Raw genomic sequence first — 21,784 nt, forward strand, 5'->3', positions numbered from 1 at the left:
CTCCCAAAGTGCTAGGATTACAGGTGTGAGCCACCTGTAGACCCCAGATCTGTCCCCCAAGGACACTCAACATGCTGGGGCCTGTGTTATCGATTTATTGCAGCTCCAATATGAGTCCACTCCTACTCACACCCTGATTCTCAGGGGCCTGGGGAAGGCCACCCCACTAGGGGCCCTGTCCCCACCAGAGCCTGGACATGGGACTCTCTCCCAAGCAGGGGTGTTGTCCTTCACAGGGGCTTCCACGTCTCTCCCGGGCCTGTCCGCACTCTGGGCAGGGCTGGCACCTGGCTATTCCCTCAATCTGGGCCCTGGGGCCATGGCAATGTGGAATGGTCCAGGTGTTCATGTCAGTGGGGCTTGGGGACATGGCCATCCACGTAGAAGTTCCTGGTGATCTTGGGCAGGGTGAATTCCGCTCCTTCCAGCTCCGGTGTCAGCACAATCTGGCAGCCCAGCCGCGAGTTCTCCTGGAGGAGGGGGGCCATGTCTAGCATGTCGTCTTCCCTGGGGTGGTGACACGGGCAGTGTTAGCCGAGGGCAAGCTAGCTGGGTGGGTGGGGGGCCAGAGGTGGGGGAGGGAGGAAGCTGACTGAGCGCAGAGAGTAGTGGTGGGGGAGGCAGCTCCCCTTCCAAGAACTGGAAGTGGGGAGGATGGTGGGGGCTGCTGAATGCTCCAGGGTGAAGCTGCCAGCTAGACAGGGCTGACCCACTCACCTCTCCTCGGGAGGAGGCAGGAGATCCAGGTGGTCTTCACTCACGTACACATGGCAGGTGGAGCAGGCCAGGGAGGCTTCACAGGCCCCTAGGGGTGGGAAGGGAAGGGGGCGCAAGTGAATGGCAGAGTCAGGAAGGGGCTGCTATGCGAACGGTGTAGAGGAGTAGACCTCTCTTCCACCACGTGCCTCACGTCTCCCTGCTGGGCCTGCAGCTCCACTGTGTGTACCAGGCACTGTGTCATGTCCTCAATGTCCTCAGCTAGCTGTTCCCCAGTGTGTAGGGTTTACAAACGGACATCCGGGAGGCCCCATTTCCCAGGGACTCCCTAGCAGGCTGAGATGCAGAACCATTAAGGAGCATGGACTTGGCTGCCAGGTAGCTGAGAGGGGAAAGGCCAGGCAGGCTCCCCGCAGCCTGTGAGCCCTTGCTGTGACCCTATCACTGTGCTGGGCTAATGTGTCCCCACCTCTCCGCTGCTCTTGGAGGATGGACCGGCTGACTCAGCAGTCAGTGTGGTGGGGGAAGGAATCAGGCATTAGGATTTTTTTTTTTTTTTTTTTTTTGAGATGAAGTCTTGTTCTGTTGCCCACGCTGGAGTGCAGTGGCGCGATCTCAGCTCACTGCAAGCTCTGCCTCCCGGGTTCATGCCACTCTCCTGCCTCAGCCTCCCAAGTAGCTGGGACTACAGGTGCCCGCCACCACGCCTGGCTAATTTTTTTATATTTTTTTAGTAGAGCTGGGGTTTCACCATGTTAGCCAGGATGGTCTTGATCTCCTGACCTCATGATCTGCCCGCCTCAGCCTCCCAAAGTGCTGGGATTACAGGCGTGAGCCACTGCACCCGGCCAGGATTTTTTTTTTTTTTTTTGAGACAGGGTCTCACTCTGTTGCCCAGCCTGGAGTGCTGTGGCTCAGTCATAGCTTACTGCCTCAACCTCCCGGCTCAAGCGATCCTCCCACCCCAGCCTCCCGAGTAGCTGGGACTACACGTGCACACCACCACACCTGGCTAATTTTTTTTTTTTTTTTTGAGGTGGAGTTTCGCTCTCTTTGCCCAGGCTGGAGTGCAATGGTATGATCTCGGCTCAATGCAACCTCTGCCTCCCAGGTTCAAGTGATTCTCCTGCCTCAGCCTCCCAAGTAGCTGGGATTACAGGCGCCCACCATCACGCCCAGCTAATTTTGTATTTTTAGTAGAGATGGGGTTTTGCCATGCTGGCCAGGCTGGTCTTGAACTCCTGACCTCAGGTGATCCACCTATCTCAGCCTCCCTAAGTGCTGGGATTACAGGTGTGAGCCACCGCACCTGGCCATATTTTTTTTTTTTTTTTTTGTAGAGACGAGGTTCACCATGTGGCCCAGGCTGGTCTCAAACTCCTAAGCTCAAGCAATCTGCCTGCCTTGGCTTCCCAAAATGCTGGGACTACAGGCATATGCCACTGCACCAGACCAGGAATTAGGGTTGAAAGAGACAGAACCTGAAGTTTTCTGCTGACCACCTGCCCTTGGTCACACCCCCGCATCCTCTGATCACAGAGACCGGTGCTTGGGGATCATGTCCCTCCTGGCCTAAAACGTTCCAAAGGGTTTTCACACTCAGAATAAAATCCAAACTCCTTCACTTAGTCTTGCAGTTCCCCCATCCCCCTCATTCATTCCTTTGTTTTCCTTTGTAATTTTTTTCTTAGAGATGGAGTCCCGCTCTGTTGCCCAGGCTGGACTGCAGTGGCGCAATCTCGGCTCACTGCAACCTCTGCCTCCCAAGTTCAAGTGATTCTTGTGCCTCAGCCTCCCAAGTAGCTGGAATTATATGCATGTGCCACCACGCCCAGCTAATTTTTGTGTTTCTTGTAGAGACAGGGTTTCGACATGTTGGCCAGACTAGTCTCAAACTCCTGTCCTCAAGTGAGTCGCCTGCCTCGGCCTCCCAAAGTGTTGGGATTACAGGCATGAGCCACTGCGCCTGGACAAGAAATTTCTATTATTATTTTTCTCTCAACAAATTATCAAACATCTGTTACATCCTGACAGGCAACAGATAAGCATGAATAAGAACATGGGTCACCAATCTCACTGGGGGACAGATGACAAAGTAGGAAACAAAACAGCCTGGCATTGTGGCTTGTGCCTATAATCCCAGCTACTTGGGAGGCTGAGGTGGGAAGATCACTTGAACCCAGGAGTTCAAGGCTGCAGTGAGGTATGATTGCATCATGGCACTCCAGCATTGGCGACACAGCAAGGCTCCGTCTCTTGAAAAAAAAAAAAAGTGAGAAGTGCTATATATCATATCACACTGATAAGACAAGAGTAACTAGGGCATGGGTACTTCAGCTGGGCTGAGGGGAATGGGATTGTTAGGGACATGACATTTACACTGAGGTCTGAAGGATGAGAAAGAGCCAGAATGTTTGCTGGGAAAGCACTTCAGACAGAGGGAACAGCAAATGTAAAGGCCCCGAAGCAGGAATGAGCTTGGTTGTTTGAGGAACCACAAGAAAGCCAGTGTGGGCTGGGCGCGGTGGCTCATGCCTGTAATCCCAGCATTTTGGGAGGCTGAGGCGGGTGGATCACCTTTCAGGAGTTTGAGACCAGCCTGGCCAATGTGGTGAAACCCCGTCTATACTAAAAATACAAAAATTAGCTGGGCTTGGTGGTGGGCGCCTGTAATCCCAGCTAGTCTGGAGGCTGGGGCAGCAGAAACGCTTGAACCCGGGAGGTGGAGGTTGCAGTGAGCTGAGGTGCAGTAAGCCATTGCACTCCAGCCTGGGCAACAAGAGTGAAACACCATCTCAAAACAACAACAACAAAAAGAAAGTCAGTGTGGCTAGAATACAGGGAGGAAGGGGGAAGAGAACACAAAATCCTGGGAGCCAGGAGTCCTAGTGATCTCTAATAAATGCTTAATAAATAAGAGCTTGGCAACAGATGAGGCCGTGGTGAGGGGTTTGGATTTTAGTCCATATTTGGTGGGAAAAAGACGTGAACAGACACACCTGATTTGTGGGTTTTTTTTTTTTTTTTTGGACAAATGGATAAGGACCTCCTTAATTCCCTCTGCCCGGTTCCTACCTTCCAGGTCCACCCCGTGGCGCTGGGCCAGGTGAAGAACATTGTCCCCGACTCTGCCACTCACTGGGATCCGCTGGCCTGAGCGGTCTACGAACACCACGTTCACCCTGGGGACAGATGGAAGTGCGAATGCCGAACTGGATGATGGGCTCAGGGCCCGGGTAGAATCTAGGGTTAGGAAGTAGGAATTGAGGCTTGACGCCCAGGTACTGAATAGGGCAAAGCAGAAGGGGGACCTCGAGATGAAGCTACAGGGCAAGATGGGGACCAGAGGAATTCCGTGGGATGAGGAATGGGGGACTTGGTCCCCTGCACTCACACGTCCCCGGGCCGCTCCGGGCCACCCGCGTCCTCCTCTCCCGCCGGGCGCGAGCCTGGAAAACACGGTTCGGTGAGCGGCTGCGCCGAGCCCCGCCCCGCCGGCATCTGACGGATTAACGCTGCCCGCCCCGGGCGCCCCAGGTACCTGTCGCTTGAAACTTTCTGGTTGTCCCCGGAGCCACCCCCTCTCCCGACCCCGAAGTGCCCCCAGGTCTCTTCCACCAGGTGCCCTTGGCAGCCTGCAGCAGAACCCTGGCACTCACGCCTCCCCGGGCCATGGAGGCGGCCATGACATGCATCACGTGACTCACCGACTGAGCATGCGCCGCGCCAGGGAGGCGAGGGAAAGCCCATAATTAATGGCACATAAGCGCAGATGTTTGCTTAGGGCCTGCGGTGACCAGGTGGGAAGAGCAGGGCGGAATCCATCTCAGGTAAACCCGCGGGGCCATCCCAGACCTCCCACTCAAGCCCACTGTTTGTCCCAAGAACCAGCCAACTCTGATTTCTTTAAAACCATTTACTTACAAACTTTAATTCAGCAAAGGTCCGTGTGGGGAGACTGGGGTGGGGTCGGGGGAATAGTCCCCTTGGAGTGGATGTGGACCCCCAGAGTCAAGGGAGGGAAGCTGGTGGCCCAGTTGGCTGGGGGCAAGGCCCAGGGTCACCTCAGGTCGACAGGTCCTGCTGGTGGGCGGGCCCAGAGTTTATCTTCATGGAGTGCTGGTTTCTGGCACTGGGCTGGAAGGAGGCCAGCTCCAGGGATCTGGCCGGGGGTGGGCAGGCAGAATTCAAGAATTCATCTTCAACAAGCGAGTGACAGCAGAGGCTCCGGGAGATGGGCACAATGTCCGACTCCCACAGACAGACAGCAGGGGACTGGCAGAGAAAGCCCATCTCTGCACGGAGGCCCGGGGAGGAGGGGGTGGTGGGGCCGGTTCGCCAAGATGAAGGCTTTCCCCTTCTACTGTCCCCAGGGTGGAGATCCTGGATAGGGTGGCCCAATCCCTAGGCCAGAGCTGTTTGGTCCATAGTCAAGCTCCCAGAGCTTGGCATCTGTGCCTCTGGCCAGCAGGGCCTGGGGCCCAGCTTTTAAGGCATCAGAAGAGGAGGGGGCTGCGGCAGGGACCCCGGGCCCCAGGGCTGGGGTATAGGCCAGATGGGCAGGCAGGGGCAGGAGACAGCCATGCCTGCAGCAAATGTGGGAAAAACAGCTGTTTCAAACCGCAAGGTGTGGAATGGTGGCCCGGACAGGCCGGGCCTGGAAGGAATCAGAGCTGGGGGCTGTCCGGGGTGGTTTGAAAAATAAAACTTAGAAAAGGAAACAGAAGTCAGTTGTCAAAGTTAAAAAAAAAGGAGACAGTCTCTGTATCTTCACGGGAGGTCAGGGAAACCTCCAAGGCACTCGAAAGGCCAAAATTACAGGAGCAATGAGGCAGGAGGGCTCCGGAGAGACGGGCACAGCGGAGGAGGAGATGGGGGGAGGGAGGGAGAGCAGGCCGGGGCCCCTCTCTCTTAAGGCTGCAGGGTTTCAGCGTGGGGAGCAAGCCAGAGACATAATGAGGCCTCCAGACTCCCCCACACCCCTTGGGCTCCTGGGGCTCCGGCTGATTGGTCAGTAAAGTCTTTCAGAGATTTTTCTATTACCGAAAGAGAGAAAATGGTTTAAAAAAACACAAAACAAAACACCAGAAAACCCAAAAGCGATTTGGTGCAGGCCCTTGAGTTATCTCTGGTGCCAGCCACTTAGAAAATCCTCTTCCGCTTCAGGTAGGAGTCCGCGTAGTGGCCGCCGAGGCCCTGGGAGTGCTGGCCCACATAGCTGCCTTCTGGGCTGGGCTCGGGCGAGGGCAGCAGGTGGGCAAAGCTGCGTTTCTGGCCGCCCAGTGGGGTCTGGAGACAGAGGGCAGGGCGGGGCGGGTCAGGGGCCGCTGGGGGGCCGGGGCTTCCCAGCCCTGCATGTCCCCACCCCCTGCCCGTACCTTCAGCAGGTGGCTGTGACTATTAGGCCCGGGGCTGAGGCCCAGGAGCCCTTCTCCGGACCCCAGCGGGGAAGAGCCGATTGCCTGGGAGAAATGGAGAGGTGGAACAGGTCACTCCCTGGGGGCCAGAGGAAGCACCCACCCCGCCCCCCTGCCACTGCCCCCCAGCCCTGAGGGAAAGCGAACAGTTTCAGGTTCAAATCTTGCTTCTGCTACTTTCTAGCTATAAGACCTGGGGCCAATTGCTCCATTTTATTTGAGCCTCGGTTTTCTCATCTGTCAAATGGGGCCAGTAGCACCCACAGCCTGGGCTGTAGAGAGAGGAAGTGACAGAAAGCCCAGAATGCTGGCAGTGCTAGGTGCTTGATGCAGAGTGGATGGAGGACAATAGGCTGTTGCTACTCCACCCTGAGCAAGACCAACCCCTGCCACCACCCCAGCTTTGGCCTGGGCACCGAGGGTTACAGAGCCCCGGTGGCAGGCACCCCCGAATCCTAGCTGTCCCAGGGGGCCTGTGCTTGGCCAGAGAGGTTCCTCACCTTACTGAGGTGGCTCTGCTTGAGGCCAGCCTGCAGGCCGCTGGTGAAGTAGGAAGTGGGCGAGCCTGAATAGAAGTGAGACAGGGGGCCCCCGCCACTCCCACCGCTGCTCCGTTCGCCGAAGCCACTGGGCGGGGGGGACATCTGTAGAAGAAGGGCCGGTGGAGTGAAGCAGACAATTGTAGTACCCAGCCCTTTGTATACAATCTTCCCTCCGCCTCCCAGGTTCAAGCGATTCTCCTGCCTCAGCCTCCTGAGTAGCTGGGATTACAGGCATGCGCCACCATGCCCAGCTAATTTTTTCTATTTTTAGTAGAGACGGGGTTTCTCCATGTTGGTCAGACTGATCTCATACTCACGACCTCAGGTGATCCGCCCACCTCGGCCTCCCAAAGTGCTGGGATTACAGGCGTGAGCCACCATGCCCGGCAGTTCTGGGCTTTCCAAAGACTAGCTTTGGCTAATAGGACTGAGGAGAGCTGGCACGTGGGTACCCGCCTCCTCTTCCTCCTCCAGGAACCCAGGGATCATCACTGCACGAATGGGCACAGAGAAACTGTTCCAGCCTGTGGACGCCAAATATGTGAGGCCACATAGCTCACTGAGACCCAGGTGAGTGCCGGGGACCGCCCACTGCCCCGTAGAGTGGCAAGAAGTAATACAATGCCTGGCATGGTATGGTGGCTCATGCCTGTGATCCTAGCACTTTGGGAGGCCAAAGTGGGAGGATTGCTTGAGCCCAGGAGTTTGAGGCCACAGTGAGCTATCATGGAGCCACTGCACTCCAGCCTGGGCAACACAGTGAGATCCTGTCTCAAAAAAACCCACAAAGAACACACAAAATACAAGGTCTGCTATTCCAGGCTACTAAGTCATGGCACAGCCTGTCATGTAGTAAAAGCTGATTGCTACACATGCCATACCAGGTGGCTCTTACCTTGTGTCGGCTGGGTCCGTGAGGCCCAAGGGCTGGTTCCCGTGGGTGGGAGAAGAGCCGCCGAGGTCCCATGTCCTGAATGAAAGCGGGAGAAGCACATTGGGTTGGAGTCTGTCCCAGCCTCACCCCTGGCTGAACTCCATGGCAGAGCTGTCATCAGGGAAGACAGTCCCCACCACTCTGGGACCAGGAAGAGGCAAATTTGGGGCTGGATGCAGCTCGGCAGGGATGGCTGCTGTGAAGGGGGGTGCCCCCCATGGGCCTAAGTGTTTGGAGTTTCCCAGGCAAGCTGGGAATTCGAGCTGTGTGGACTCTTGCAGTTTTCCTGTGTCGGCGTTAGTTCCTGTTGTTATTTGTTTGAAACACAGAGGGGGCCAAACATCACCCAGGTGACCTGTGGGCGGCCAGTTTGCAATTTCTTTCTTTTTTTTTTTTAAACGGAGTTTTGCTCTTGTTGCCCAGGCTGGAGTGTAATGGCACAATCTTGGCTCACCACAACCTCCGCCTCCCAGGTTCAAGTGATTCTCCTGCCTCAGCCTCCCTAGTAACTGGGATTACAGGCATGTCTACCACACCTGGCTAATTTTATATTTTTAGTATAAAACATAAATTATATTTTATATTATATATAAAATATATATTTTATTATATATTTTATAGTATATAATTTCTCCATGTTGGTCAGGCTGGTCTTGAACTCTTGACCTCAGGTGATCTGCCCGCCTCGGCCTCCCAAAGTGCTGGGATTATAGGCGTGAGCCACCGTGCCTGGCCCAGTTTGCAATTTCTGAACTGCCAAGGAGATTGGCATCATAGAAGGACCAAATCTCCAGGGGCACAGACAGGAATCAAAGGTGGGAGAGAGGGACAGAAAGGGCAAGCCCTGTCTCTGGGGAGAGACAGTGTGGCCTAAGTCCTCTTGGGAGAGAAAGACAGACAGACGCAGGATGACAGACAGGCTGAGACCCAAGATCCTCCAGGTCTCGGGAATGGACAGACAGGCAGGTGGACCGGAAGCAGGGGGCGATGTGCAGACAGACGGGAAACTTTAAGGGCATGAGGCTGGGCGCGGTGGCTCTTGCCTGTAATCCCAGTACTTTGGGAGGCTGAGGCGGGTGGCTCACTTGAGGTCAGGAGTTTGAGACCAGCCTGGACAACACAATGAGACTCCGTCTCTACCACAAATTTAAAAATTAGCTGGGCATGGAGGTGCGTGCCTGTGGTCCCAGCTCCTCAGGAGACTGAGGTGTGAGGATCGCTTGAGCCCAAGAGGTTGAGGCTGCAGTGAGCTATGATCGCACCACTGCACTCCAGCCAGGGCAGCAGAGGGAGACCCTGTCTCTAAAAAAAAAAAAAAAAAAGCAGAGACCATATCTGGCATGTTCCCTGCCGCCTCCCTAGCACATGGCCTGGCATAGTCAATCCTAGAGAAATATCAGTTTGGAGAATGATTTGGCCTTAGGGGACAGAGAGCTGCAGCCAGGCACTCACCGAGGGGTAGTCGAAGCTGTAGCTGTCAGACAGCCCTGGTTCGGGGGGCAGGCGGGCACTGCTGAGGGGGCTGAGCAGGCGGGACTTGAGCTGGAAGGCTTTGCTGCTGCTGCTGCCACCTCCAGGGGCTGGGGGGTTAGTTGGGGGGCCCTCAGCTGGGCGGCGGCTTCTCCCGGCGCCTCCCCAGCCCCGGGCCTCCTTACCCGCCAGGTTGCTGGCCGGGAGCAGGCTGTGTAGGTTCAGGTAGGGATTCAGGGGAATCCGGTAGTCCTTGGGGGGCTCCCCCAGCAGTGAGACCTGTGGCGGGAAGGCGGGATTCGAGAGGGCCCCTGGGAGAGGGAACCCTGTGGAACAGGAGGCTAGTGTGGTGCCGCGCGCAGGGCAGGGCCTTACCCCAGGGGGCGTCGGCAGAGGCCCACTGTCTTTCTGGAGGCCTCTGAGGCCAGAGCCTCGGAGCCCCACAGGGGCAGGGGGAGGAGTGAGCTGGGCCGCTGGGGGACCCAAGCCCAGGGCCTCCCGGTCACCCCCAGCAGGGCCAAGCACGGATGGCAGCAGGGGTGGTGGCTTCCCTCGCCGGGGCGGCAGCTCCGGGGGCAGGCCCCCTCCTAGGGAGGGAAGGAGGATTTCAGGGGCCCAGGCTCACAGGACCCCTCTCCCCAGGGCCCTCCAGCTCCCACCTGGACCAGGGCCCAGGGGTCAAGAGACAAATCCATGCTGGCCACTGAGCAGAGCTCATCCCTGGGCCCTGAGTGGGGGGCACCCAACTGATGGACGAAGGCGCTGGGACCCAGAGGTTGGGTCACTCGCCCGAGGCCACGTAGCAGGGAAGGAAGGGGAAGTGGCTGGGGGACACCGTGTGGGCAGGGTCTGCGTTACCTGCAGGCAGCTCCCCGAGGAGGGGGTTGGCTGGCTGGGCCCCAGGCTGGAGGGCGCCCAGGGGTGAGTCTCCCAGGATGCCGGGCTTCTAGGGACAGAGCACAGACAGTTGCAGATGGGGGCAGGGTGGCCCAGGGAAGCAGACAGGTGTGGCCCAGAGTCTTGGCAGACACACCCCAACTCCAGGGCACAGCCGATCCTGGGCAGACAGGCATAGGGTTCCCCAGTGCCCGCCACACTCCAACTCTTATCACTGTCCCATCAGCCATGGTGACCGAGGGTCTCCTGAGCTCCAGGCCCCAGTTCCCTGGCCAATGATTACAGCACAGTATCAACTGCAGCCATATGGAATGGGACAGCCACACAGTGTTTCAGCCACTTTTAGTCACAGAACGCCAGACCCACAAGCTCACATACTCTGTCAGTTACCACCAGACAGACACACCTGACTTAGAATCCAGGGAACCACACCAGACAGGGCGGAGCATGGGTGTATGTCTATGTGTGTGTGTGTCTGTGTATGTGTGTGCGTGTATATCTGTGTCTTTGTTTCTGTGTGCATGTGTCTGTCTTGTGTCTATATGTGTGTCTGTGTCTATGTGTGTGTCTTTGTCTTATGTCTTTGTGTGTCTATGTCTCTGTGTGTATATTTGCATCTTTGTATGTGTCAGTCTATATGTATACCTGTGTTTCTAGGCGTGAGTTGTGTGTGTGCGTGTGTGTGTGCGCACGCACTGAGGGGATAGACCTGGAGTTTTTTCCCAGGCATGTCTATAGAGCTTCTGAGCTGAGTATATTCACAAACTGGTGCCCAGCAGCGGCGCTCCCAGCCCACACCCAGTTTCAGGCTGTAAATGGGCGTGTCCAGGTCCCCTGACCCCACCCCAGGCACCAAGTCCAGGGGCGCTCTCAGAATGGAGGGAAAGATGGCGAACCGTCATGAGCAATTGCCAGAGGGGGATGGGGATGTGGGTGGGAAAGGCAGGGGTTTGGGGGAGTCGCCCTCACCCTGGTTCTGGGCCCCCAGGGCACAGCCAGAGGTCCCCCCACCCCACCGATCCCACCAGCTGTGTTGAAAAGAGCATGTAGGGGCTGTAGAGCAGTGGGTGAGGGGGATGCGTGTGTTACCTTCTGGCCCTGGGTCTGCAGGGCAAGCTGCAACAGTGCCGTGGACAGGGCTGGCCCATTGAGCAGTGGCATGGCTGGGGGGGCACCCAGGAGGCCTGGAGGGAGACATAGGAGGATGTGTGGGGGTCCCTGTGTCCTCCCTGCCCCACCTCACGAAACACAGCCCTGAACCCATTGATGGGGCAGGAAACTGACACTCTGGGGCTAGGGGGGTGGGCAGTGGACTTGCCCAAAGGAAGGGCCTAGAAGAGGCAGAGGCTACTCCAGTGAAGGCCAGCCCCCTCTTGTCAGCACCCCACCTCACTGCAGGCTGCTGTGTGGCTCTGGTCCCGGCCCCCAGTTGTGGACAGCAGCAGCCCCCTCTACGACTCCATACTCCCCCTCGGCCCTACTCCTGGGGCTCCTGTCACTGCAGCCAAGATGAGCAGTTTCGGGAAGTGCCGGGGGCAGCGCTGCAGCCCCTGTTCTGCACAGTGGGGCCCCCGTCCAGCCCCACCTTACCCTGCTTCCCCCCTGCACTGCCATGGAGCAGGGGGTTGAGCAGCAGCTGGAGGGACGCGGATGGGCCCAGGTTGTTGAGCAGCTGCAGGATGTTGGGCTCGGGGAGGAGTCCCTTCCCCCGATTGAGGGCCTGCAGGAAGGAAAAGAAGCAGCTCAGAGTGCCGCCGGGGCCCTGACATCCCCATGGGGCTCCCATCCCCACCCCACCACCTCTGCCCGCACAGGCTCACCGTGGCCTGGGCAGCGATGAGAGCGGCCAGCATACTGCGGCCGGGGGGCCCAGGGGCGCAGAAGGAGACTCGCAGGTGGCTGCCCCCCAGGGACAGGCCGTCCGCCTGCTGCTGTGCCTCCTCCGCCATCTCAGCCGTCTCATACTCCAGCACCGCGAAGCCCTTCAGCTGCCCATCCTGGCCGCACGCCAGCTGCCAGAGGAAGGCAGGCAGTCATGAGCATCTGGGCAGCAGTGACTGCACCACCCCGGGAAGTGACAACCGTAACCAGACTCAGCTGCCCCATAAGGGTGAACTCCACACCAGGCCTCCACTGCCCTGTGCCTCATTCCTGAATCAGCTCATCTGATTTTCCCAATGACCCTGGGAGGCTGCATCATACCCATTTCTCAGAGAAGGCAACTGAGGCACGGAGAGGTCAGCACACCCAAGGCCACACAGCTGGAGGGAGGGCGGAGCTGGGAGGCACCTCACCAACAAAGCCAAGGCCACGGGCGGATGTGGTGGCTCACACCTGTAATCCCAGCACTTTGGGAGGCCGAGGCGGGCAGATCACCTGAGGTCGGGAGTTCGAGACCAGCCTGACCAACATGGAGAAACCCCGTCTCTACTAAAAATACAAAATTAGCCAGGCGTGGTGGCACATGCCTGTATTCCCAGCTACTTGGGAGGCTGAGGCAGAGGCAAGAGAGTCACTTGAACCTGTGAGGCAGAGGTTGCGGTGAGCCGAGATCGCGCCACTGCACTGCAGCCTGGGCAACAAGAGCAAAACTCCGTCTCAAAAAAAAAAAAAAATAGAGATAATCAGCAACGGGTGGGGAAGGAAGGGCTCTCGTTCCAGACAGTGGCCAAGCCAGGTAGCAGTGCTAAGGGAAGTGGTTGGGCTGCGCACCGGCATTTTCTGAATGCCCGGGCAGCAAAGGTGCAGGTAGCAGCCCTTCACCTCTGCCCAAGCCCTGTGCCAAGGTCTGGGCACAGATCTCCCATAACCAAACCTGTCAGCTTTTGTTTTGTTTTGTTTTTTTTGAGACAGAGTCTTGCTCTGTCACCCCGGAGTGCAGTGATGTGAACTTAGCTTACCGTAACCTCCACCTCCTGGGTTCAAGTGATTCTCCTGCCTCGGCCTCCTGGTAGCTGGGATTACAGGCGTGCACCACCACGCCCAGCTAATTTTTGTATTTTTAGTAGAGATGAGGTTTCACCATGTCGGCAAGGCTGGTCTTGAACTCCTGACCTCAAGCGATCCGCCTGCCTTGACCTCCCAAAGTGCTGGATTACAGGCGTGAGCCACTGTGCCCGGCCATAAACACACCCATCTTAGGGATGAACAGAGAGAGACTCAGAGGGGTCACAGAGTGATCAAGGCCACACAATTCCTAAGTAGAGGGACTGATGTGTGAACCTCAAGCTGCTTCACTGTCAAGCCCACCCTCCATTCAGCCGGGTCACCTAACATTAAAGGTGAGCTCCTCGGAGGACGTCACCTCAACGCCTGGTACTCATCAGATGCTCAACAAATGTTTGGTGAGACCGGGCCCAGTGGCTCGAATCTATAATCCCAGCACTTTGGGAGGCAAAGGCAGGAGGATCGTTTGAGCACAGGAGTTTCAGACCAGCCTGGGCAACATAGGGAGACCCCATCTTCACATAATTTTTTTTTTTTTTGAGATGGAGTCTCGCTCTGTTGCCCAGGCTGGAGTGCGGTGGCATGATCTTGGCTCACTGCAACCTCCACCTCCCTGGTTCAATCAATTCTCCTGCCTCAGCTTCCCAAGTAGCTGGGATTAAAGGCACCTACCACCATGCCTGGCTAATTTTTTTTCTATTTTTAATAGAGACAGGGTTTTTGTTTTTTGTTTTGTTTTTTTTGAGACGGAGTCTCGCTCTGCCACCCAGACTGGAATGCAGTAGTGGGATCTTGGCTCACCACAACCTCTGTCTCCCAGGTTCAGGTGATTCTTCTGCCTCAGTCTCCCAAATAGCTGGGACCACAGGCACATGCCACTACATCCAGCTAATTCTTTTTTTTTTGTATTTTTAATAGAGATAGGGTTTCACCATGTTAGCCAGGATGGTCTCGATCTCCAGACCTCGTGATGCACCCACCTTGGCCTCCCAAAGTGCTGGGATTACAGGCGTGAGCCACCATGCCCGGCCATGAGACAGGGTTTTACCATGTTGGCCAGGCTGGTTTCGAACTCCTGACCTCAAGTGATCTGCCCGCCTCAGCCTCCCAAAGTGCTGGGATTACAGGCATGAGCCACTGTGCCCGGCCTCTACATAAAATTTTAAAAATCAGCTGGGCATGGTGACGCATTCCTGTAGTTCCCCAGCTACATGGGAGGCCAAGGTAGGAGGATTTCTTGAACCCAGGAGGTCGAGGCTGGAGTGTACTCCTCCAGCCTGGGTGATAGAGTGAGAACCTGTCTCAAAAAAAAAAAAAATTAGGTTTAGTGAATATTCGAGTGGAGGAATGAATGGGCAGCTGTTCACAATAACCTGATCATGAAGCACTGCCAGCCCCATTTTGAGATGTGGAAACAGGCTAGGAGAGTACCTGTAGCTGGTCATGACCCTGTGACCTTTGATCTCCACATAAGAAGGTAAGGCCAGGCCAGCGCAGTGGCTCACACCTGTAATCTCAGCACTTTGGGAGGCCGAGGCAGGTGGATCACCTGAAGTTAGGAGTTCAAGACCAGCCTGGCCAACATGGCGAAACCCCATCTCTACTAAAAACACAAAAATTAGCTGGGTGTGGTGTCAGGCGCTGTCATCCCAGCTACTCGGGAGGCTGAAGCTGGAGAATCACTTGAACCCAGGAGGCAGAGGATGCAGTGAGCCAAGATCGCGCCCCTGCACTCCAGACTGGGTGACAGAGCGAGACTCTGTCTTAAAAAAATATAAAATAAAATAAAAGAAAGGTGAGGCCATTATGCTAACTCATCTTCTGTCCTGAGCCCACACAGGCGGCCTGGTACATAGCAGGCCTGGTACGTAGCAGGTGTCCAAGAGAAAGCAGCAGAATGGATGAATGATAAGTAAACAGAGAGGGGGTTCCCATGGCTCATGGATACTCAGTTTTTGTTTTTTTTGTTTCTTTGAGACGGAGTCTCGCTCTGTCGCCCAGGCTGGAGTGCAGTGGCACGATCTCCACTAACCGCAACCGCAGCCTTCTGGGTTCAAGCAATTCTCCTGTCTCAGCCTCCTGAGTAGCTGAGATTACAGGCGCGTGGTGCCATGCCTGGCTACCTTTTTTTTTTGTTGTATTTTTAGTAGAGACGGGATTTCTCCATGTTTGTCAGGCTGGTCTCAAACTCCTGACCTCAGGTGATCCGTCCGTCTCGGCCTCCCAAAGTGCTGGTATTACAAGCGTGAGCCACTGCGCCTGGCCTGTTTTTTTTTTTTTTTTTTGAGATGCAGTGTTGCTTTGTCACCCAGGCTGGAGTGCAGTGGCGCAATCTCAGCTCACTGCAACCTCCACCTCCCAGGTACAAGTGATTCTCCTGCCTCAGCCTCCTGAGTAGCTGGGATTACAGGCCTGCACCACCACACCTGGCTAATTTTTTTTGTATTTTTAGTAGAGACAGGGTTTCACCATGTTGGCCAGGCTGGTCTCGAACTCTTGACCTCAAGTGATCCACCTGCCTCGGCCTCTCAAAGTGCTGGGATTACATGCATGAGCCACCTCACCCAGCCTGTTTCTTGTTTTAAATATAGAGATGGTGTCCCACTATCTTGTCCAGGCTAGTCTTGAACTCCTGGTCTCGAGTGATCCTCCTGCCTCTGCCTCCCAACAGACACCTAGTTTAAATGGGGCACCAATACCCCACTTACACGAGAGGGACCCACTCAAGCCCACAGAGCTGGGGGTCCGAGCCCAGGACTGTCTTTCTGTTTTTGAGATGAGGGTCTAGCTCTGTTGCTCAGGCTGTAGTGTCATGGTGCTGTGGTGCGATCATGGCTCACTGCAGCCTCGGACTCCCAGAATCAGGCAATCCTCCCACCTCAGCCTCCTGAGTAGCTGGGACTACAGGCACACCATCATACCTATCTAATTTTTGTATAGAGAGGATTTCACCATATTGCCCAGGCTGGTCTCGAACTCCTGGGCTCGAGGGATCCGCCCGCCTCAGCCTCCCAAAGTGTTAGGGTTACAGGTGTGAGTCACTGCGCCTGGCCAGGCCTACCCCTTCTAAGCCTCTGCACTGGCCTCCTCTCACTGGCCCAAGCTCTGGAGCTAGGCTGCGGTATTCTGATCCCAGCTCTGCCAGACCCTGGCTGTTTAACTCTAGGCAAGTTACTTGACCCCTCTGTGCCTTGGTATCCTCACCTGAAAATGGGAGTGATACCTGCCTCTCAGGGTTGCTACAGGATGAAGCAACTGAAAGTTACGTACTCAGAGTCCACAGCGAGTGCTGGGGGAATGTCCCCTTTGGGATCTCTGGGGATCAAGACCTTCTGGGGGCTCTTAGAGAGTGAGTCTGGCCTGTTCTCGCCCCACTGCGCCTGTCACAGGGCGAGGCACACACACAGAAGTGCCTGGCATGTGTGGCTTGAATGAACAAGGGACTGTTTTGCCAACCCATTGTGCAAGTATTGAGTCCCTGCTTATGGAGGAGGGAAACTGCAGATCAGAGAGCCAGTGACTGGCCCGAGCTCGAGGGCGGGGCTGGGATCTGGCGAAGCCTCAGTCTCTGACCTCAAGGCTCAAATAGACTGTGGGCTCCTCTGCAGCCTCCTCAATGCCTGGTCCAGGTCTGGGACCCCATGGGAGGTTTGACGAGGGTACCAACGAATGAGGAGGTGAGTGGTGAGCAAGCCTTGAGATCCATAGTTACAAGAGTGGCCTTGCCTGCATCTGATAGAGGGACAGTGAGGCCTGAGGCTGCAGAGGGATTCAAATCCCCTGGCCGGGTGTGGTGGCTCACGCATGTAATCCCAGCACTTTGGGAGGATCACCTGAGGCCAGGAGTTCAAGACTATCCTGGCCAACATGGCAAAACCCCATCTCTACTAAAAATATAAAAATTATCCCGGCATGGGGGCAGGGCGCCTATAATCCCAGCTACTCTGGAGGTTAAGGCAGGAGAATCGCTTGAACCAAAGAGGCGGAGGTTGCAGTGAACTGAGATTGTATCACTGCACTCCAGCATGGGTGACAAAGTGAGACTCTGTCTCAAAAAAAAAAGAAAAGGCAAATGACTCCAAAGACTCCCTCAGGTGCTCCGGGCCTGGCACCTGCTCCCCAATGCTCTCCACAGGGCTCACCTGGCAGAAGGTGGGGCTGTGGACAGCTGACAGCGCCCGGCACAGAGTGTCCACATCGTTGAAGCCAGGTGGCAGGCGGTCCACACAGAGGCAGCGGGAGTGGAGAAGGGCAGGCGTCAGTTGCCCGGCATCCGTCCAGTGCACGTAGAGGGTGCGTGGTCCCAGCGGCTTGCCCAGCAGGTCCGACTTGGCACGGGCAGCCGAGTCCTTCTTCATGTACTCGGCAAAGCCATAGCCCTTGGATTGGCCAGTGCGCTCACTGTAGACCAGGAAGCAGCGCTCCAGGCTGCCGAAGGGCCGCACCAGCTCCTCGAACTGCTGCTGTGTGAGGCTGGGGGGCAGGTTGGCCACACACAGCAGGGCATCCGTGGGCTGCAGCTGCACCGACAGCTCGCGCTCCCGCAGGCGGCTCTGGTGGAAAGCGTTGATTGCGGCCTCGGCCTGCTCCCCATTCAGCAGGGTCACGAAGGCTGCGGTGGGAGGAGGGCAGTGCGAGGTCAGCCGGGCCCCGAGGGCCTGCCCCTCCACCCCGCCACCCTGCAAACCAGGTGGGACCTCCAAATGCTGGGCATCTCAGGTGCCTGCTGATCTGAGCAGTTGCCAGCCTTGGCGACTCACACAGGCGAGAGCGCCTGCCATTGACTCCAGGCTCCACGAAGCCCACTCCCTCTCCCAGCCCTGCGTCCACCTGCACCCACAGCAGCGCTCACCAACTGTGGGCCTGGCTCTGTCCTAAGAACGCTGTGGGTCACTCGGGTGATACCAAGGGCAGTGGTTAAGCCCATGCTCACTGGGGCCCAGATTTAAGCCCCAAGCCCCAGGTGGCTTTGGGGGTATCAGTTTCCTCATCTGTCAAATGGATATAACTTAATCGTCACAATCACCATTTTGCCAGAGAGGAAACGGGCCCAGAGCAGCACCCCTCTGCCCGAGTAGGGGAGCCTGGACTTGAACCCAGGCAGCCGGACTCCAGAGGCCCACTCTACACACTGCCCACCCCTGCCACCTTTCCAGGCCACCAGTGCCCCTGAACCCTGCTGCCACGTGCTGCCCCAGATTTGCGATCCACCCAGCGGCCGCAGGAAGCTTTGTTCAAAACGATAACCAGATCACGCCACATCCATCTTGTGGCTTCTAGCTGCAGGGTGCAGTGCAGCCTGCGCGGGCTCGCTGACCTCCCCTCCCATCTCACCGCTGCCACCCGGACCACGCCAGGCACACTCCAGAGGGGCCTTTGCAGCTGCTGTTTCCTGAGCGTGGAACACTGAGTCCCACCTCCTCACCTGGTTAACCTGGACCCACCCAGGTAGAAACCCTGTCTCTACTAAAAATACAAAAATTAGCCGGGCATGGTGGCACATGCCTGTAATCCCAGCTACTCGGGAGGCTGAAGCAGGGGAATGGGCTGAACCCAGGAGGCGGAGGTTGCAGCGAGCCGAGATCGCGCCACTGCACTCCAGCCTGGCGACAGAGCAAGACTCCATCTCAAAAAAAAAAAAAAAAAAAAAAAAGACCACACAAGCAGGGGTGACTGGCTGAGTGAGGCAAGAGGGGTAAGAAGAGAATGAACCCATGGCCAAACGTTGTCAAGAGTTAGCTCAATGCCAAGCGAGTGGAATAGGAAAGGAATCAGCCCGATGCCCAGTGTTCTCCAAGGAGAACATGAAGGCTGTCCCAAGATGACAGGATGACAGGCAGATAGGGGCAACCTGCCATGTTGGCCTGGGGGGCAACACTGGGCCTGAAGCTCAGAGCAGCAGACAGTGAGCCAGGCCCTCCCATCTTCAGGGACGGTCACTCCCTGCCCTGGCCCGCCCCATGGCCCCACAAACCTGTCCCTTTGTATTTGTCCACAAAACAGTATTTGAGCTCATAGTCACTGAGCAGGTCATGTACTTCCTGTGGAGATACAAGACAAAAGACAGGGAGTTACTGGAGATGGAAGGGGGCAACCCAGTGCCGCTTCATAGCTGCCACCAGCTATGAAGGCAGGTCAATTACCACCCCCCATTTTACCAATGAGGAAACTGAGGCTCGATGCAGTAATTTTGTCAAGATCATTCTGCTCATACCTGGCAGAGATGGGATTCAGAACCTAGCTGCAGACTGTGCTATTACCCAGGCAACATGCTTTTAGAGGGTATACCTTTAGCTGGCTGGGCGGGGTGGCTCACGCTTATAATCCCAGCATTTTGGGAGGCCGAGGCGGGTGAATCACCTGAGGTCAGGAGTTCGAGACCAGCCTGGCCAACATGGTGAAACCTTGTCTCTACTAAAAATACAAAAATTAGCCAGGAGTGGTGGCGCACACCTGTAATCCTAGCTACTCGGGAGGCTGAGGCAGGAGAACTGCTTGCACCCAGGAGGCAGAGGTTGCAGTGTGCCACTGCACTCCAGCCTGGGCGACAAAGGGAGACACTGTCAACAACAACAACAACAACAAAAGAGGCCGGGCTCACGCCTGTAATTCCAGCACTTTGGAGGCCGAGGCAGGCGGATCACAAGATCAAGAGATCGAGACCATCCTGGCCAAGAAGGTGAAACCCCGTCTCTACTAAAAATACAAAAATCAGCTGGCTGTGGTGGCGTGCGCCCGTAGTCCTAGCTACTCGGGAGACTGAGGCAGGACAATTGCTTGAACCCGGGAGGTGAAGGTTGCAGTGAGCAGACATCAAGCCACTGCACTCTAGCCTGGCAACAGAGTGAGACTCCGTCTCAAAAGAAAAAAAAAAAAAAAAAGAGTATGCCTTTAGGGAAGTCATTTAACCTGCATGAACCTCCTTTTGCAAGATTCACTGTTTCCAACAACTCTGTAAGTGAAGTATTAACAAACTCATGTTGTATATGAGAAAACTTAGGCTAGGAGAAGTGAAGAGATCTGCTGGAGGCCATGCAGTTGGGCAGCGCAGCCACCCATGGGGTACCTGACTGGGGAGCCCACCTTCTAGTAAGCCCCACGTTGTGTGGGTTCACATGCCTCCCAATTTCCTCCTGCTGATAAAGCTGCCCTCTTACAAGCCAGCTCATTTATTTTTCTTTTTTTTAGAGATAGTGTCTTGTTCTGTCACCTAGGCTAGAGTGTAGTAGCACAATCATAGCTCACTGCAGCGTCAACCTCCTAGGCTCAAGTGATCCTCCCACCTCAGCCTCCTGCGTAGCTGGGATTACAGGCACGCACCACCGTGCCTGGCTAATTTTTAAAAATTTTTTGTAGAGATGGGGGTTTCACTATACCGCCCAGGCTAGTCTCGAACCCTTGGGCTCAATACAGCCTCTTGCCTCAGCCTCTCAAAGTGCTGGGATTAAAGGGATGAGCCACCATGCCCAGCCTCTCAAGCCAGCTTTGAAGGCAAAGTGCTGGCGCCTGCTGGGGCCAGACACACTGTGCATGTTGCAGGAGAAACAATGTGTTCCCAGCTGAGAGACTGCAGACACTGAGAGGAAGACCCAGAAAGAAACCTGACCATCCTTAATGATCCCTGTCCCGATCTGTCCCCAGATTCAGCCCCTCCCAACATCCCTGGGGTTCCACTAGCCACGTGCCCACCCGGTGTGCTGGTGGGCCGGAGAGCAGGGAATCTCAGCAGCAGGAAGCGAGAGCCTATTTCACCGCCACAGGGCAGGGCAGTATAGATGCCATTTCCCTGGGTCCAAAGAGCATTGGGAAGCGCTGCCCCATGCTGGCCCCATGAGAAGGGCACTCCTAGCAGAAAGATTAGCACGAGGGGCTCCATAGAACACAGGCCTCGCTTCCTTCCTGTAGGTCTGTAGGCTGGTGGCAGAAGACCCCATTTTCCCAAATTAATCCTGAGGTTTTGGGGGCTGAGACCCAGAGGCTGCTGTAACTTCCGGATTTATCTCTGAGAGCAGTGAATAAACGCGTGATATGGAGGGGCGTACTCTCCGCAGTCCTGAAACTTCTGGATGTGAGGTCCCGCCACCCTGTGGTAGAGTGGGTGGAGAAAAGCATCATCCAAGCAGGGGGCAACTGGTGGTCCAATGTACCAGCCCATTCACAATTCCCCAACAGGACCAAAGCTGTCCGCCCCCTTCCATCACTTGGTGTCGCCCAAGCCTGTGGTCGCCCCTAGCAACGCCCTCCCTCACTTCGCAGTCGGTTTCCCCTTTCATCATCACCCCCCCACGTCCCGCTCTTGGTCTCTCCCGATTCCGCGTGGATCCGGTGCTTGGACGCCCCCGCCAACGACCCCCGCGCACCTCAGCGTTGGTGTCGCCCGGTTCCCCCCGCGCACGCGCACCGTGGTATTTCCCGCCACGCTCCTACACCGCCCCCCCCAATACCTGGTTGGTCACGTCCCCCGGGAGGCCCCGGATCAGTATCTTGCGGCGGTTACGGAACTGGCGCTCGGTGTGTTCCAGGCGTTTCCGGATCTCTTCTGGATCTAGAGGCGGCAGCTCTTCTTCCGGTGCCCGGCGCTCCGCGGCATCGCCGGCTTCGACTTCGGCCCCAGACTTAGGGCTCAGCGGGGGCCGGTGAGTAACGGACACGTCCGCCGCCATCTTGGGAAACCCGGCGCCTTCTGGGACCAGCGAGCCGGGGCGGAGCGGCATAGAGCGGCAACGAGGGCGCGCCCGTCGATTGGCTGGGAGAAACCCCACCTCCTTCCCGCCTCCCTTGCTCCATTGGCTAAGCCCCAGCCCGCCTCTCAAGAGTTCAAGCTGCGTCTGCGCGCCACAGGCCCCGCCCCCTTCCGTCGC

General features: G+C 56.5%; 2 protein-coding genes across 4 annotated transcripts; both read right to left on the reverse strand.

Moving 5' to 3' along the window:
* Positions 1 to 80: 80 nt before the first annotated feature.
* Positions 81 to 4,432, reverse strand: FDX2 (ferredoxin 2). The gene is made up of 5 exons (XM_019015777.3): positions 4,259 to 4,432; positions 4,112 to 4,166; positions 3,793 to 3,899; positions 718 to 805; positions 81 to 507 (listed from the first exon to the last, which is right to left on the reverse strand). The coding sequence occupies exons 1-5, from the start codon at positions 4,410 to 4,412 to the stop codon at positions 351 to 353; spliced, it is 561 nt and encodes a 186-aa protein (XP_018871322.1). The 5' UTR covers positions 4,413 to 4,432; the 3' UTR covers positions 81 to 350.
* Positions 4,433 to 4,618: 186 nt separating this feature from the next.
* On the reverse strand, positions 4,619 to 21,602 carry RAVER1 (ribonucleoprotein, PTB binding 1). Of its 3 annotated transcripts, XM_019015778.2 has the most exons (14): positions 21,368 to 21,586; positions 18,898 to 18,964; positions 17,066 to 17,535; positions 11,798 to 11,989; positions 11,568 to 11,697; positions 11,067 to 11,161; positions 9,939 to 10,026; positions 9,456 to 9,667; positions 9,266 to 9,359; positions 9,063 to 9,190; positions 7,572 to 7,646; positions 6,635 to 6,778; positions 6,096 to 6,179; positions 4,619 to 6,006 (listed from the first exon to the last, which is right to left on the reverse strand). In XM_019015778.2, the coding sequence occupies exons 1-14, from the start codon at positions 21,584 to 21,586 to the stop codon at positions 5,860 to 5,862; spliced, it is 2,145 nt and encodes a 714-aa protein (XP_018871323.2). In that variant the 3' UTR covers positions 4,619 to 5,859. The 3 variants fall into 3 exon arrangements, with proteins under 3 accessions (XP_018871323.2, XP_004060028.3, XP_055227673.2); XM_004059980.3 differs by having other exon boundaries at positions 9,063 to 9,359; positions 21,368 to 21,602; XM_055371698.2 differs by having other exon boundaries at positions 4,619 to 6,179; positions 9,063 to 9,359.
* Positions 21,603 to 21,784: the final 182 nt, after the last annotated feature.

Source organism: Gorilla gorilla, chromosome 20 (genome assembly GCF_029281585.2).
Source record: "Gorilla gorilla gorilla isolate KB3781 chromosome 20, NHGRI_mGorGor1-v2.1_pri, whole genome shotgun sequence".
Lineage (NCBI taxonomy): Eukaryota > Metazoa > Chordata > Mammalia > Primates > Hominidae > Gorilla > Gorilla gorilla.